General features: G+C 41.6%; 1 protein-coding gene and 1 long non-coding RNA gene across 4 annotated transcripts; one reads left to right on the forward strand and one right to left on the reverse strand.

Moving 5' to 3' along the window:
- Positions 1–38: 38 nt before the first annotated feature.
- LOC123957397 lies at positions 39–1,814 on the forward strand. Its single transcript, XR_006821783.1, has 3 exons — positions 39–204; positions 322–1,292; positions 1,573–1,814. It is a non-coding gene; the product is annotated as an uncharacterized LOC123957397 (long non-coding RNA).
- ablim3 (actin binding LIM protein family, member 3) lies at positions 1,738–14,092 on the reverse strand. 3 transcript variants are annotated; one of them, XM_046030142.1, is made up of 17 exons: positions 14,009–14,092; positions 13,813–13,871; positions 13,639–13,710; positions 11,972–12,133; positions 11,214–11,243; positions 10,970–11,096; positions 9,847–9,942; positions 9,472–9,522; positions 6,469–6,603; positions 6,213–6,283; positions 5,840–6,008; positions 4,642–4,671; positions 4,232–4,287; positions 3,911–3,977; positions 3,801–3,808; positions 3,623–3,703; positions 1,738–3,017 (listed from the first exon to the last, which is right to left on the reverse strand). In XM_046030142.1, exons 1-17 carry the CDS (start codon positions 14,043–14,045, stop codon positions 2,904–2,906), a joined length of 1,365 nt encoding a protein of 454 aa, XP_045886098.1. In that variant the 5' UTR covers positions 14,046–14,092; the 3' UTR covers positions 1,738–2,903. The 3 variants fall into 3 exon arrangements, with proteins under 3 accessions (XP_045886098.1, XP_045886097.1, XP_045886099.1); XM_046030141.1 differs by having other exon boundaries at positions 3,801–3,811; XM_046030143.1 differs by lacking the exon at positions 9,472–9,522 and having other exon boundaries at positions 3,801–3,811.
- Positions 14,093–14,475: the final 383 nt, after the last annotated feature.

The following is a 14,475-nucleotide window of genomic DNA, read 5'->3' on the forward strand; positions in this document are numbered from 1 at the left end:
GTGGTGCGGTCCGTCTTCATTTAGTGTCTAGTGTCCCTGCCTGTTACCCTCACTTGCATCTTTGATCTTGCCTGTCTACCATCCCATGATTGCTTTCTTTTGTTTATGTACTTGGAATAATTACCTGTGCACTGTTGGATGTATTTCATTTCAGTTCTGGACTTGCCACTTGGATTGTTGGACATGTGAACCTACCACCTCACTGTAAGATTGTACCTTTTGTGTTTCTTTCAATTAAATTAAGAAAACGAACTTGCTCTACCTAATGTTTCTGCGTCTGGGTCCAAATCCCTGTTTTTCCCGTGTCTGCACACATGACAGTGAGGACTGACCATGATGGACCCAGCAGACGCTATTTCTGATGAACTTTTGGACTTTGTTTGTGATCTAATAGAGTTAAAGGCAATATAGAGAAAGGCCATCACTATCATTCATAGAGAAGCAGTTTTGTCCTTCGTTAGTCCTGATCCTGTCCAGCTTCACTGTCTGCTAGCACCCAGCCTGCCAGAAACCAGCCTATTGGCCACTAGCCTTTGCTCTGACCTAGTAGCAATCTGCCTACATCCGTGCCTGCTAGCAGCCAGCCAGTTATGCAGTCTGCAAGCATCCAGGCCACCAGCCTCCAGCTTGCTATCAGTCTGCTTCAGCTGGCCAGCGCTCCAGAAACTGTGCTAGCCAGATTCCCAGAAACATTGATGGCCAGCTCCACAGAGACTCAGGTGACCAGCGCCTCAGAGATTATGCTATTCAGCCTCCCAGAGACTAAACTGGCCAGCTGAACAGCTTAACAGTAATTCAGTTGCCCTGTGTTCCAGAGACTCAGCTGATCTGCTCTTCAGAGACTTCTCCATCCAGCTTCACATAGACTCAGCTGATTACCAAGCGAGAGACTCAGTTGCTCTGTTCCACTGGATTGTCACCAGTTTTGTCTGGTTCTCAGACAAATGCTGGCCTGCAGCAACACCCTGACTTTGTTGAGCTACTGCTACTTCCTGTCACTACTGAGTTTAAGCAACCCCACGTCCCTGAGCGAGAACTGCAGCCATCCCTACTCCCTCCTGCCTAACTCCCTGTTGTAGCCAATCTCCAATCCTGTTGCCCTGTCGCTGGCCTTCAGCTCTGACTCCAGATACCAGCTAACCAGCCCAGCTGCTCTGTCACTGGCCTCCAGTCCAGCAATCCTGCCTCCTGGCTGCCCTCCCTCTTGTTCTGTTCTGTTCTTTGACTCAGACTCCTGGTCCTGGTTTTCAGTCACGTCGCCGGCCTGGGAGCCATTCCTTGATGGGGGCAAGGTACTGTCATGGTTTGGTCTTCTGTTTATTTTGTGTCTTCCCCTTCTGTTTTGTTTTACTTTACTTCCTGTGTGTGTGTGTGTGTGTGTGTGTGTGTGTGTGTATAGTCCGTGTGCTTCCCTGGTCCTTTGTCAGTCCGTCTTTGTTTGGTGTCTAGTGTGGACTTTGGAATAACTACCTGAATGTACTACCTGTTTTTATTTTACTTCTGTTCTGGATTTGCCACATGGAATGTTGGACATCACCTCACCATGAGAATGTACCTTTTTGTTTCTTTCAGTAAAAATAAGAAAACTGAACTTGCTGGCTTGGTGTTCCTGCGTCTGGGTCCAAATCCCTGTTTTTCCCCTGTCTGCCCTCTAGTAATTCCCAAAATGTCAAACAATTCCTTTACAAAAATACAAGTGGATGGTTCCCAGCTACAAATAAAAAAGAAGAGACAGAATTTGATTAAAGTTTAATTTTCAGTGACAAAATCAAAAATAACAGTATTCAAAGGAAGTAAAGTCTTCAACAACCCTGGATCTTTGTCAGTGTGTTAAATACCTTGCAGAGCATTTCATTGTGAATGAATATAATCTCTGTAGCTACAAAATTATTGGATTATCATTCTAAAAGTAATATAAATAACAGTGAATGTGAATGTATGGACTACTACAGTCCTCATTCTAAAACATTTAGTCATTATTCTATTGCAATGAGCTGGAAAACATGGAGCAGGAGGACTGAATTTGTGTTTACTTATGTATTTAATCTACTGGATTGCACATTCTTTTAGGTTACCATACAGCTGCACAGTGACCTTGAACTATTTAACCAGAACATTAAATGAAAGTGATCTGCTAATCTGTATATTTGCATTCTCACTTTGGTTTTCATTTTCTCACACATCAATTGACTTGAAAAGCTGCGTCCAGCTCAGATTGTTTCTTGTCTCATTCTATATCAATTAGTGTAAACCAGAGGGACACAGCATTTAAATGTGAAAGAGCAAACGCAGGGAAACGGGTGAACAAAATGCATCCCTATTATAACCCAAAGCTAGGTGATGCTGTATGCTTACTCACTCATTCTCCTCATCTAATCATTCAAACTGATAAAGTGTCAGAAATAATATACTGTATCTACATTCTACTCATTCAGATTGCTGGTGCTGCACACTCATAACTAATAGAGCATAACAAATAAGGCAAAGCCAAAATTCTCCTCTTTATGTTTTAGTACTGCAGCTCTGGTCACAGACATCCCCACAAGTGGCCTTATAGGGGCACAGTAACACCGTCCTCCATCCTTCAGGCTTAAGAAAAGCACAACACTATTGTACTATAGTCTCTATTGCTTAAACACCACTCCAGCATAACGCCACAGTTGCACTGGCAACCATGTAACAGTTTTAATAGTCCAACTGTGCATAATGTTTCTGTGGCCTTCCCTCAGTATCTCAGTCCACACTGGTGTGACCAGAATTTTTTTTGTCATATGAGGAGATCTAGAACAGGTTCTCAGCCATGGCAGTGAAACTGAGTAGAAGTCTTCCTATCTCTTTCTTTCCCCTTCTACAGCCAGTATCTCACTCTATTTATGCCAGTATCAAAGGATGTCCATATGTTATTAAAAAAGTCGGGCCTGTTTCTTGAGCTCATTTCTCTTCCACAGAGCCAGCCGGTCAAAATCTTCCATGGTCATGCCAAACACTTGGGTAAACTCCTCTGGGGAAAGGTGACGCTGAGAACACAAAGAAAGACAAAAAGACAACACAGGTTATCACATTGTACCTGTCATTTTTTAACACTTTCCAATGACGTCTCACATTCCTCTAATACTATTCTTTTCAACTAGGCCTTAGTTGCCATTCAGTTTCAATTAAATGTTATTTATAAAGTGTCAATTCATAACAGAAGTTGAGGACATCAAGGTTATGACAAAAACACACACATAAATTAAACAATTACACCCATACAGTAGTTTACTTGTTGGGTTTTCTAAGGCTGATACTAACATGTTTAGACCAAAGTCAGTCTTCTAGGCAAAAATGAAATGTATCAAAATAAATAATATAGAAATATAGTCTGTACCAGACCACAATATTAGATCAAATTTTATAAGATATCATTTAACAGTTAAAATTAGGATGGGAATTAAATATTTATTTTTATATATGAAACAGAGTTTGATTGGTGGCTTGTCAGAAGTCTTGTAGGCGGGTAGGATTCTACTGTGGGTATAATCTTTGTATTTCTAAAATCTTGTCTATGGCGCTAGTTTTTAACTGGACCAGGGACAACTTCTTTCCTGCACAGGTAGCCTAATGACCCCATGCATAACCTTACCTCCAGCCTGGCTCTGTCTACATCTTTGGGCAGCCTATTGCGACCTCTGGTGGTGACAATGAGCGCTTCATAGGGGTAAATCTTTAGAGAGAGAGAGGCAGCCATGCTTTACCAAATTTCAGACACCTAATTACAATATTGGAACTAATTTTTTCCGGTGATTATTTTAAAACCTTACCTTGTATTCTGCTGGGAGGACAGAGAAGGAGAATTTAAGTCAGTACAATAGAAAAAAAAAACCTTAAATTAATCGCTTCAATCTAATAAGGGATAGGTGTTTTAAATTACCTTTGCTTCCCCAGTTGACCTCGCTGCCACTGTCATACTGGTACTGGTAGCAATCTGCACTCTGAGGCTGCAGGTGTGAAGAAGGACAACTTAAACAGATACTGGCATATTATTATTTTTTTTTAAATGGAGACATATAAACAGATGGAATGAGATTTGGAATAACAACAGCCCTAACAATAATCAACTCTAGTGCCTTGATGTTGATGTAATTTTCATATAACAAATGCAATTTTAAAGATGTGAGACCAACAGAATATAAGCCCCAAGTCTGTATAATAAATACACCCAATTGTGGATTGTTGTGTCTTGTTCACTTACCCTCTGGATGCCGTTGCGTCCATATCCTGGTAGCGAGGCGGACTTACAAACAAAATCTAAAATACAGAAAACAACAGATAATAGTACCTTAATCAAGACAACAGTTTCTTACATCACCAATTATTTTCATGTAGTTTGGCAAGTTGAAATCAGTGCCAGAAGATGGCGCTCCTGACCAACCAAACAATTCCTAACTGTTCCAGATGTGTACACATAATAATGGAGCTTTGTTGATGTAAGGTCATTGAATCCAGCACAAACACATCATTTATGATGAAATGCCAACCTCCGTTCAAAAACTAAACATAAAAACAACTTCTATTTAAACAAAACAGAAACATGAACGGAGGTGGTCTGCATTTAGACTAAATCATTTCAGAAAATGCATGAAACATAAATGATAAACTCACCACTATCTGCGCTGTACTGAGATCTGGGAGCTGTGAAATAAAGAGATCATCTTCCTTATTACAACAAGAAAACAAATGCAGCAGCATTTTTGGTCTGCCCTGACCTAAATGCTGATTAAATTCTTCCAAAAAAAATTAAGGCAAAATTTCTGTGGAGATTTGACAGCCGTCTCTCTAGTTTGAGGCATAACAAAAACAACAAAAACAGAAAAGGAGCAAGATGGGTACCCATCAAGCCCTGGGAGGAACCCAAAACATCAAAGGGGCAATAAGGCAGAAAGAGGCCAGCCAGGACTGGTTCAGGGAACAAGGGGAGAAATACAAATTAGGAAAACAACATACAAAGACACAGTGCACCATCTCATCGCACTACACAGCTTGTGTGGTTACAAAGCTTTGTTGCCTTTCAACTGTAGACAAGAGTCCCATGCAGTTGTGTCCCCTCCCATCAGAGAAATAGTTTTAATGAGAGATCTTATTGCTCATAAATAAACCAGGATATGGGACACCAGCTGTGAGAGGGAGAGAGAGAGAGAGAGAGAGAGAGAGATAGATGCACATATAGATGGAAGGATAGATAGAGAGTTAACAGAGTAGAATATGGAGAGCGATATTAGGAGAGAGGAGCTGGTGAAGAAGATGGAGTAAAGAAGAGGGAATTGCTGAATGGTGATGAAGACAGGCTGGTGGTGTCTGACTGTCAGGGGCTAAAATAACAGTCCAGTGAACCAGTGAAGCGTGGTCCAAATAGAAACAACTTTGGTAGCTTCAGCTCCGGCTTTATCACATCTGGCACATTTGCACCTAGTTGAACACTTTCGGTAGCTTGAAATGTTCAGAGTCAGCGTGATCAGATACAACAATGACAGGCCACAGCTGCTCCTGCTGCTGTGCTTCCACAGGTTCGGCAGCAGCTGTTCAGCTATCTCAACATCTTTCCATCTCAATAAAACACCCTGCCTGCAGCAGCCATGACCCTCTCTGACCTGCATCCACAACTTCACCTTCCTCACCCCAAGCCCCAATGACAGCAGATATTGAGTCTCATAAAAAGATCTTTTGGCAACATATATGATCACACTGGAAAGGAATGGCTACACAGGAATACTGTCAGCGGTACAGGCATTCATGAACTTGCACAAACAGAAAGAACAAGAGACAAAGAGGGAGCTGCGAAGGGGGCAGGGTGGATCCTTACATCCGTTGACAGTGTTGTTGTACACCGTGGTGCCGTAGCCTGTAGTGTTGAGTGTTTCCTTGCTCCCACTACGAGAATTCCTCGCACTGCCCCAGGGGTCGTTGTCATAGGAACCAGATCTGGCTTTCATCTCCTCCTTTAGGATCATCCTCCCAATGCCACTCCCAATCTGAGAGGGAGCGAGGAAAGAGGCAGAAGGGGGAGGCAAAAAGAAAGAGACACAAGGGAAAACTGCTAATTTAATGTACAGTGAATGGAAAATGGGGAAAGTACCATACCATAAGGAGTGCATTATTTATGGTTGTTTCTGAGGAGGTGACTTTCTTCAACCAGATGTTGAAGAAAGAGAGAAAGAAAATAATGAAGCTCTTACTCTTTGAAGACTGTGACTCCAACTCTCTTCATCTCCTCCTGTTGAGAAGCGTCTTCTCGGCATCCGATAGGCTGAGAGAGGAAACAGATAAAAGAGATTCCCTTGTAGGAATATAGAGCTGAGAGTGGAACACATTAATAGAGTGAATAAATATGACAACACAGAGTTACAAGTACAGGAACTGTACTTATATGTCTGTGCTTGGCCCAGCAGCAAATAAAAACAAAATGCAGCTTGCCATTCAAAAACTTCCTACCCTTGGGGGAGCTGGTGTATGGGTAGTAGTCAGACTCTGACTGGGTATATGGCTCAGGTGAGTAGGTGGACAGTCTGGAGGATCTGAGGATGTCCTCGCTGGTCCTGCTTTTGGTGGCTACATCCACATGATTGTCTGCGAAGAAATAAATAAAGTTAGGAGAGAAAAGAAAAAAAACACACGGAACCAAAGTAACTGGTAATTCTGTGAAATAAATAGTTTGACATTTTGGGAAATATGCCAATTCACTTTTTTGCCTACAGTTAGATGTCAAGATCGATACCACTTTCGTATCTGTATCCTATTGTTGTCGAAATGTAAAAAAATATATATATAATGTATGTATAATCCACACAAAAACCAAAGTGTAAAAATGATTTTACGGTTCTTGGCTGGGAGCGGTGACTTCCGGGAGTCTCCGCTAGCTACCTCACAACAAGATTCCTCATGGTGCTTGGTTTCTGTGTTGATTCAATAAACAAGATAGAACTTGTGAATTGGTGAACTTTAGGTGCATCAGGTGCTGGGTGGCAGATTTTGTTACTTTTTAAAAGAGCCAGGCTAGCTGTTTCCCCTTGCTTCAAGTCTTTATGCTAAGCTAAACTAAGCTAACTGAAGCTCCAGCGCCTCATATTGAATAGAAATACAATATACACTATACTTTTGGCCATGTAGTGTAGATATGACAGTTGTATCAATCTTCTCATCAAGCTCTCTGCAAGAAAATGAATAAGCCAAAATGTCAAACTATCACTATTAAGTGTAGTGTGCTACGGAGGAAAATGCATTAATGAATATCAGAAAGATGTACAGAGGGAGAGTACATTAAAGCTACATATCATGTCATCATATCCACCATTCCTGTCAGAGGAGATCAATATTTCAGCCAACAGCATGAAAATAACATCAAACATCAGTTACTGCTCAGCCTGAGGCACACAGTCGTTTCATGAGTGGTGTGAGGCGATGATATTGATGCCACTCTGCACCAAAGCACAGTCAATGGAAGTCAATGGGGTGACATGCAGTGTAATGTCAGATAGATCGCTCTTCACTCTGTTAGCTATTAGCCATGCCAGCCCCAATCCATGGCCCATTGAATTCCCATATACATGATGCATGAGACCAACGGCAGACATTCTCATATTTGCAACACACACTCAGTTTGCCACTACACACGCGCGCGCACATTCAGAGCAAAGTTTTACAGAAAATTGCTTGACTTCTGTCAGAGGAGATATGGATATACGTTATTGACGTGGCATGACAAACACGGGAAGAGATACATACTGTCCACACACACATACGAACACACACAGACATATGCAATATCTATCTACAGACAGTGAGTGAAAGGTGAGTGAGAGGAGGGAGGTACTTACAGTGGCAAAGTCACCAGGGAAAGTGGAGCAGAAAGTGGATTGAAGTGAATAAAAGTGATTGGATACAATAAAAAAGAGGTGAAAAGAAAAGGGAAACATTATCGGAACGTCCCCAAGGGAGATGTGACATTGTGAGAGCTTTGCTATCCACACAGAGTACAAGGACAAAGCCCTAAAACAGGGGTCAGATACAGCCTCTCTTCTATACAGGTAACAAACTTGTTAACAGAATAGTACATAACAGGCCTTTGATGTGCACAGCAGCACAACTCCACGTGTCTGTTTTGGCTTTGGATCAATCCTGCTTAGTGTTGAAACAAGATCAAATGATAATCAATAGCTGTTTAGGAAGACATAAAGTAAAAAGATCAATATGACTGATGTTGAAGTTTCAGCTGAACGTCAGTATTCTAAAAAGGCAAGCATAAGTTTTGGTTTTAGCACAAGGTTTTTGAACTTGTAACTTAAATTAGATGCTGAAATTACTACTTACTACTATTCTACATAAACAATGGTGTGTCTGTGCACTGACACTATGGCCAGTGATGTACTAATTAGAGCTGATAAAACATAGAAGGGTGAAAGTGTCTATACACAGATCCACACAGTTTACTAACTACCCCACAAATACCAACACATACAGTACAGAAGAACATGCAGGACAACAAAGATAAACTATCCTCCATCCAGAGATCTAAAGTCTTGTGACTCTCAGCTGAAAAGCCTTTTCCAGCGTAATGTGACAAGGGGATAGTGAATCTCTTTCTTATGAATGTTTATACCCTAACATCCAGATGGCGAAAGTGTATTTAAGTTTAACGACTTAAACGACAAAAATAGCATCTTGTGTTAACTGTGCTGCCTTGCTGTTTGCCTGAATGACAACATAAATCCACACAATTAAGAAATCAGACTTCCCCTCTCACTTGCTCCCTCTGTTTTCTATTAACCCCCCCCCCAAAAAAAAACAGCTGTCTCCGGATACTGCAGATTCCTTTCAAATAATTATGGTAACGTCTCCTTAAATCACACTGGTTAACTAGACTAGCTGCTGAAATAAAAGAAGTCTCTACAGCAAATATAAATTCTAGTTATAATACAGGTGTCCACTGTGCTTTGTTCCAATGTTCTGTTCTATTCTGGTGAATTGTGTCTCCTCAGAGTCCCATGTATTCGACACTTGTCAAGCCTGAGCAACCTTCACCTCATTCATCTTCTATCCCAGCCCTATTTGCCGACAAGAACTTGTCATGCTGCGGGGACCTGCGACCATGAAGCAGGCATGCGTGTGTGGTTGTAGCATGCACGCTAAACACACACTCTTTTGCATTCAGCCACTTACTAACAATAAGTCTAATAGATCTTCAATCTCAATTTTGAATAGGGTCGTACAAGTCAAACTCTATTTCCTTTGTGCATTTTCTAGCACAGTCAATCCTTTCCACCCATCTGGTTTTGTTATTGATTGACTTTAATTTCAATGATAACTGGAACATCAATACTAATACATCACAAGGGGCTGTTGAAAAACATCAAAAGGTTCGACATCTAATACTTAAACACAACATGACTAAACTGACAGGAGGTCAGGCAGGCTAAGGTGGGGCTAACTGCACTGTACCCGATCTCGTATAGATGGGAGGCTTCCTGTAGATGTTGGGGTCCCCTGTGGCTGAGGAGAGAAAGAGGAGATGGAGAGGTGAAACATGGAGGAGTTAAGGAGGAGAGGATGTGAGCTAATGTTGGGATGGTGGAGGAGATGGAGTTAAGTAGGGATGGTTGTAAAGGAAGGTAAAATAAGGTAAAGGTGCAGTATAAGTAGATAAATATACCAGAGCAATTATGTGTGGTATAAAAATACGACTTAGTCACATTTTCACACACCTCCATTCCCACGGAACTCAAAATGACTCTTCTGTATGGTTTGTATTCGTAAATAATGGCTGATGAAATCTTCCCCACGGAGTATAAAAATCCATGAGATGAGAAGTCCTACCTGGTACATGAAAATGTTTAGGGGGCTGGATTGTGGTGGGTGTGCTTGAACGCCCCTCTTGGCCATAATAAGGTGAACTCCTGCCACTCTCAGAGCCTGCAGCCAGCCACAGCCAATCACAGCAAAGGAAACATGAGCATGAAGGAAGGCCTCTACAAAAATCTGTGACACTGGATAACTTTTCCACTTGTGTGATGACAAAGGTTATTGACATGTCTCCTTATGACAATGATTACAGTGTCAATACACATGTGTATGAGTTAAATGAAATGACAGCCAAGGAGCAACTGCAGCATATGAGATAGCCAAACAAAGACATTCTGCCCCTAAGGCTGTGAATGTGTAAATCTTTTGTCACCACTGAAATCTATGATGGCATATTAGTTAAAATGGAAATGACAGGCAATTTGATCTCAGTCTGAGATTTTGCAGAATATGCTTTTTTGTTTTCTTGCCGAGTGTCAGATGAAAAAAAGTAGACCACTGTCATGTCTGTACATTAAATATGAGGCTACAACCAGATGTTGATTAGCTTAGCTTAGCATAAAGAAACAGCTAGCTAAATCTGCCTACCCGCACCTCTGAAGATTAAGTAAAAATAAAGTATAAATGACAGTTCACCGTTTGATGTGAAGTTACATGTGGGACGATTTCTTGGCCAGGAGCAGTAAAGGCGCGCTACACCAAGAATGATACTACTGAACATTAACAGCATAGCACAGCAATGAACTACAACAATTAACTTTAACGATAACTACGTGAGCATCCACACTTATGAACAAAAATGTTCAGCACAGTGTCCCCAAGCATGTGCTGCACACTCCAGCGGCGTCAGGGTTAGCAGCGTGTTTCCACTCTTTTTGTTATGCTAAGCTAAGCTAACTTACACTGCTGACGGTATTGTCCCATCTCAACATGAGCAAGAAAGCAAATACACACAGCTATTCCTTTAAATGGCTTCAGTAAAATGATTCACAAAATTCAAAAAATACTCGGCTCAGAAAATCTTTAGTACTTTAACTTTGTACAAAAGTGCAAAAGACTTAATTTAATATTATTGTTCAATACACTTATATTCTTAGGTTATAAGCAGCCAACTAGGAGTGAATACCATCTGACTCACCAGGGTAACCATAGTGCTGTGGAGAGCGAGGCATGATGGGTGACATGCCTTGACGACTATACGTCGGTGAGTCAATATAACCTGGACTGGAGCACCTCCTCTGCTTCATATCCAGGCTGTCAAAGTCCTGAAAAGACAAGGGGGATGAGGTAGAATGAAAAATGAGCAGGGGGCAATGGGGAGACAAATAGCTTAGTGACATCCTAAATGCTCTGCTACTTACGGTGGGAGGAAGAATGCTTACCTGAGAATAAGGAGAGAGTGTCCCAAGTGACTGAAGAATCAGTAGAGAAGGAAAAGTGAGTATTTGCACAGTCAAGTACAGGATAAACGATATTTCACAAGTTAAAAAACAGACAGTCTTTTCAAATGCAATCTATGCTTGGTGGGGTTTTCTGCATGGACAGATATGAGAGTGGTATCATTCTTCTCATGTAACTCGGCACGAAAGCAAATAATGTTTAATTGTTCCTTTAAATATGGGGCACTTTATAATAAAACACTGATCAGAAACAAATGTGAATTGTCTGTATGTACGCAATAAAATCCACCAATTTGTAACTTAAACTTGAAATATTATAAATGCACAAATAAGAATTTTGATTGATTTGATGATTTTTACCAAATTTCACAGAAAAATTCCCAGTATTAAAAAACAAAAATCAATCTAAAAATTTTCATCTTGATTTTGTCCCCATGCATCCAAAAATTATGTTTTACAGTAAACAAGGTCATCTTTCGACGTTGACAGCTCGGTTTCTGCTTATATACAAAGTATTTTCAAACCCAAATTTCCCTTCAAATGTCCAGTTTCTTAATCACAGTTTACCAAATCAAAACAATCCATGCAATACATTTTAGAAAAATGAAAATAATGAACACAAGACACGCACTTTTTATCAGCACAGCTCCATCTAAAAACTAAGCAAAGCGTTTTCTCCTGAAAACAGACCAATGATGAGACAAATGCTAAGTTTGGCCTGGAGTGTGTAGCAGTAGTACCTCCCCATAGTTGTAAGTGTCTAGCCTGTCATCAGAGGTGTATCTGTGGTAGGGCTGGTATGAGGAGGATATGAGGTCTGGCTGCTGGACCTCGTATATGGCCTTGACCTTTGGCAGGGCAGCTAGGTCCTTATAATCTAGGAAGTCATCCTTCACTCTGGCCTGGAGAGAGGACACACACATACACCCACCAAAGACAGAGACAACAGCAACAAAACCCAACATCAACCACGTGGACGATGCACAGGTACATAGCAGAACGGAAACTCTGACAGTAAGCAGATCGTGCAGCAGTGAGAGGAAGTGAGAAGGAGCTGATGAAGCACACAAGCCTGCACACAAGCACATCAACGTGTGTGCGCTCATCAAAAGTACACATGTACGATGCCAGGCCTGACAGCAGTAGAAGCTGTTGACCTTCAGGAGCCCAGCATGTGTGAGAAAGAGAGCAGAGGAAGCAAAGACAGCTAGAGAGAGAGAGCGAAGGAGACAGTATGGACGACAAGCACGCTTACACTGCATTTCTCCCTCATCCATCACCTTAAACAGAAAGGTCATTGATTATGAGACGAGAGCAGAGCGGTGCAGGGCTGTGCAGAGAGCGGTGACTCCTGCTTGCATGCAGTCAACCCTTGACACTCTAATACTGCGGACATGCAGCAACACGCAGCAGACTGCCAAGCAGCACAGTTGGGGCACTGTTCCATATCTGGCTGAATGCTCGTTTTGAAATGGAACCAGTCCAATTCTGCAATGCACAGATTAACTACCTTCAAATTAAGCTGGTTTGTTCCCCAACTACAGTATATGTATGTGTGTGTGTGTATATATATATATATACACACACACATACATATATACACACACACACACACACACACACATATTATGGGGTTTTAATTGACTGACTAGGAAGCACTGAGTTGGCGATTTGCACATCAAAACATGTCTTGGTGTCTGGGTTAAAACTACAATGAATTTGGTTGAAATATGAACACTTTTAAGATGTCTAGGTTATATTTAACAATTTTCAAATTAAATCCAACCTGCTTCGTCTGCTGTCAGTTAGGCTGATGAAAGTTTCAATAGTTTGAGGTCATAAACCTGAAGGATTGGCCACTTAAAACTTTGACCTGATGTTTGCACTAGGATCATTAGGATTCATCCTCTAGGGACCATGAATGTCTGTACAACATTTTATGGCCATCCATCAAATATCTGTTAAAATTACACTGCCACGATGTTAGCGTTGCTGAAAATCTTTTTAGTTTTCATGCAAATTTTGCCAAGTTTTAACTTACACCTCTGGGTGTTTTTCAACTTGCAAATCTCTGTATCAGTACTTTCTGGGAACTGATGACTGCAGATGGTCATCACAGACATAACACATACTATTGTGTTGTGCTGTAACAGTAGTTCACATTGTGACAACAAGATTATAGTTTTCTCACTTCTTTTTAACTCCTTAAACATCAATAATGATAACAGAGGTTAGGACACAGACAAGTGAACAGGCCAAGGGAGTGAGCAGCCTCTCAGGATGGTGCTTAACCATACAAGCCTATGGGTTGTGCTTGTGTTTCTGGTGTGGTGATTGGGCTTTTAGGGTAAACTCGGTGGCAGCTAAAAGTGACTAAGAGCTGTTATAAGGTACACGCGCTACTTACACATATAACCCTACTGGGAGAGCCTATGGAGGAGCCTGGTGGAGAGATGGAGGCCTCTGACAGGCGTCTGTGCTGTGAGGTACAAACAGACAGAAGGAAAGGGGAGAATGCACACGTTGTGGAAATTACAGTTTTCATTTTACTTTGACATTTTTATTTCAAACTCTATCTCACCCTGAGTCTCCTCTCTGCCCTCGCCGCCTGCTTGCATAATGGGTGCCACACCTCACATCCTGAAGAAGAGCCAGAGAAGGAGAGAAGACTGATTATTGTAGGGTGTTCCCACAAGCCATGCATTCATAATGGCCAAGTGTACTCTACAGTATGTGTGTGCATGTCAGAGTGGGGACGTATAGGCATCAAGTTTCACCTGTCAGGTACATTTCCTCTCCCTCTTTGAACATCATGTTACAGCGGGAGCATCGAGCGCAGGTCGGATGGTAATGTTTCCCTCCCGCCTGTGAGGGGGAGAGAAGAATTGGTGTGACTGAACATAAAGTATCATCATAAACTGTTTCACAGAGTGAAGGCTAATCTACAAAATGCGCCCCCACCTTGAGCAGGTTGTTATCTCCGTATGCGTGCTACGGTACATCCCCTGACCACCAATAGCAGGTACGATTAAGTCATTTATTGATGATCAAAACAGAAAGATGTACAAGGCTTGCAGTTGCTGAATAGACATTCGAGGCGTTGTTGGGAAGCTACGACAGGGAAATCCGCCGTAGTACCCGGGCACGACAGACCCCCAAAAGCTTCTAGTTACGTGAGAGCATTGGCTGATCTGAGGTCTTGAGATCTGAATGAGTGTGATGATGGTATGTTTGGGAGGATCAG

The sequence above is a fragment of the Micropterus dolomieu genome, linkage group LG19 (assembly GCF_021292245.1).
Source record: "Micropterus dolomieu isolate WLL.071019.BEF.003 ecotype Adirondacks linkage group LG19, ASM2129224v1, whole genome shotgun sequence".
In the NCBI taxonomy this organism is placed as follows: Eukaryota; Metazoa; Chordata; class Actinopteri; order Centrarchiformes; family Centrarchidae; genus Micropterus; species Micropterus dolomieu.

Excerpts from the sequence above, each read along its gene's own strand:
- ablim3 (XM_046030141.1), bottom strand. The coding sequence starts at position 14,045 with ATGATGTTCAAAGAGGGAGAGGAAATGTACCTGACAG. Across the intron at positions 6,284-6,468 it reads ATACACCAGCTCCCCCAAGG|CCTATCGGATGCCGAGAAGA; the intron begins GTAGGAAGTTTT and ends TTCCTCTCTCAG. Across the intron at positions 6,009-6,212 it reads GGAGTCACAGTCTTCAAAGA|ATTGGGAGTGGCATTGGGAG; the intron begins GTAAGAGCTTCA and ends GCTCCCTCTCAG.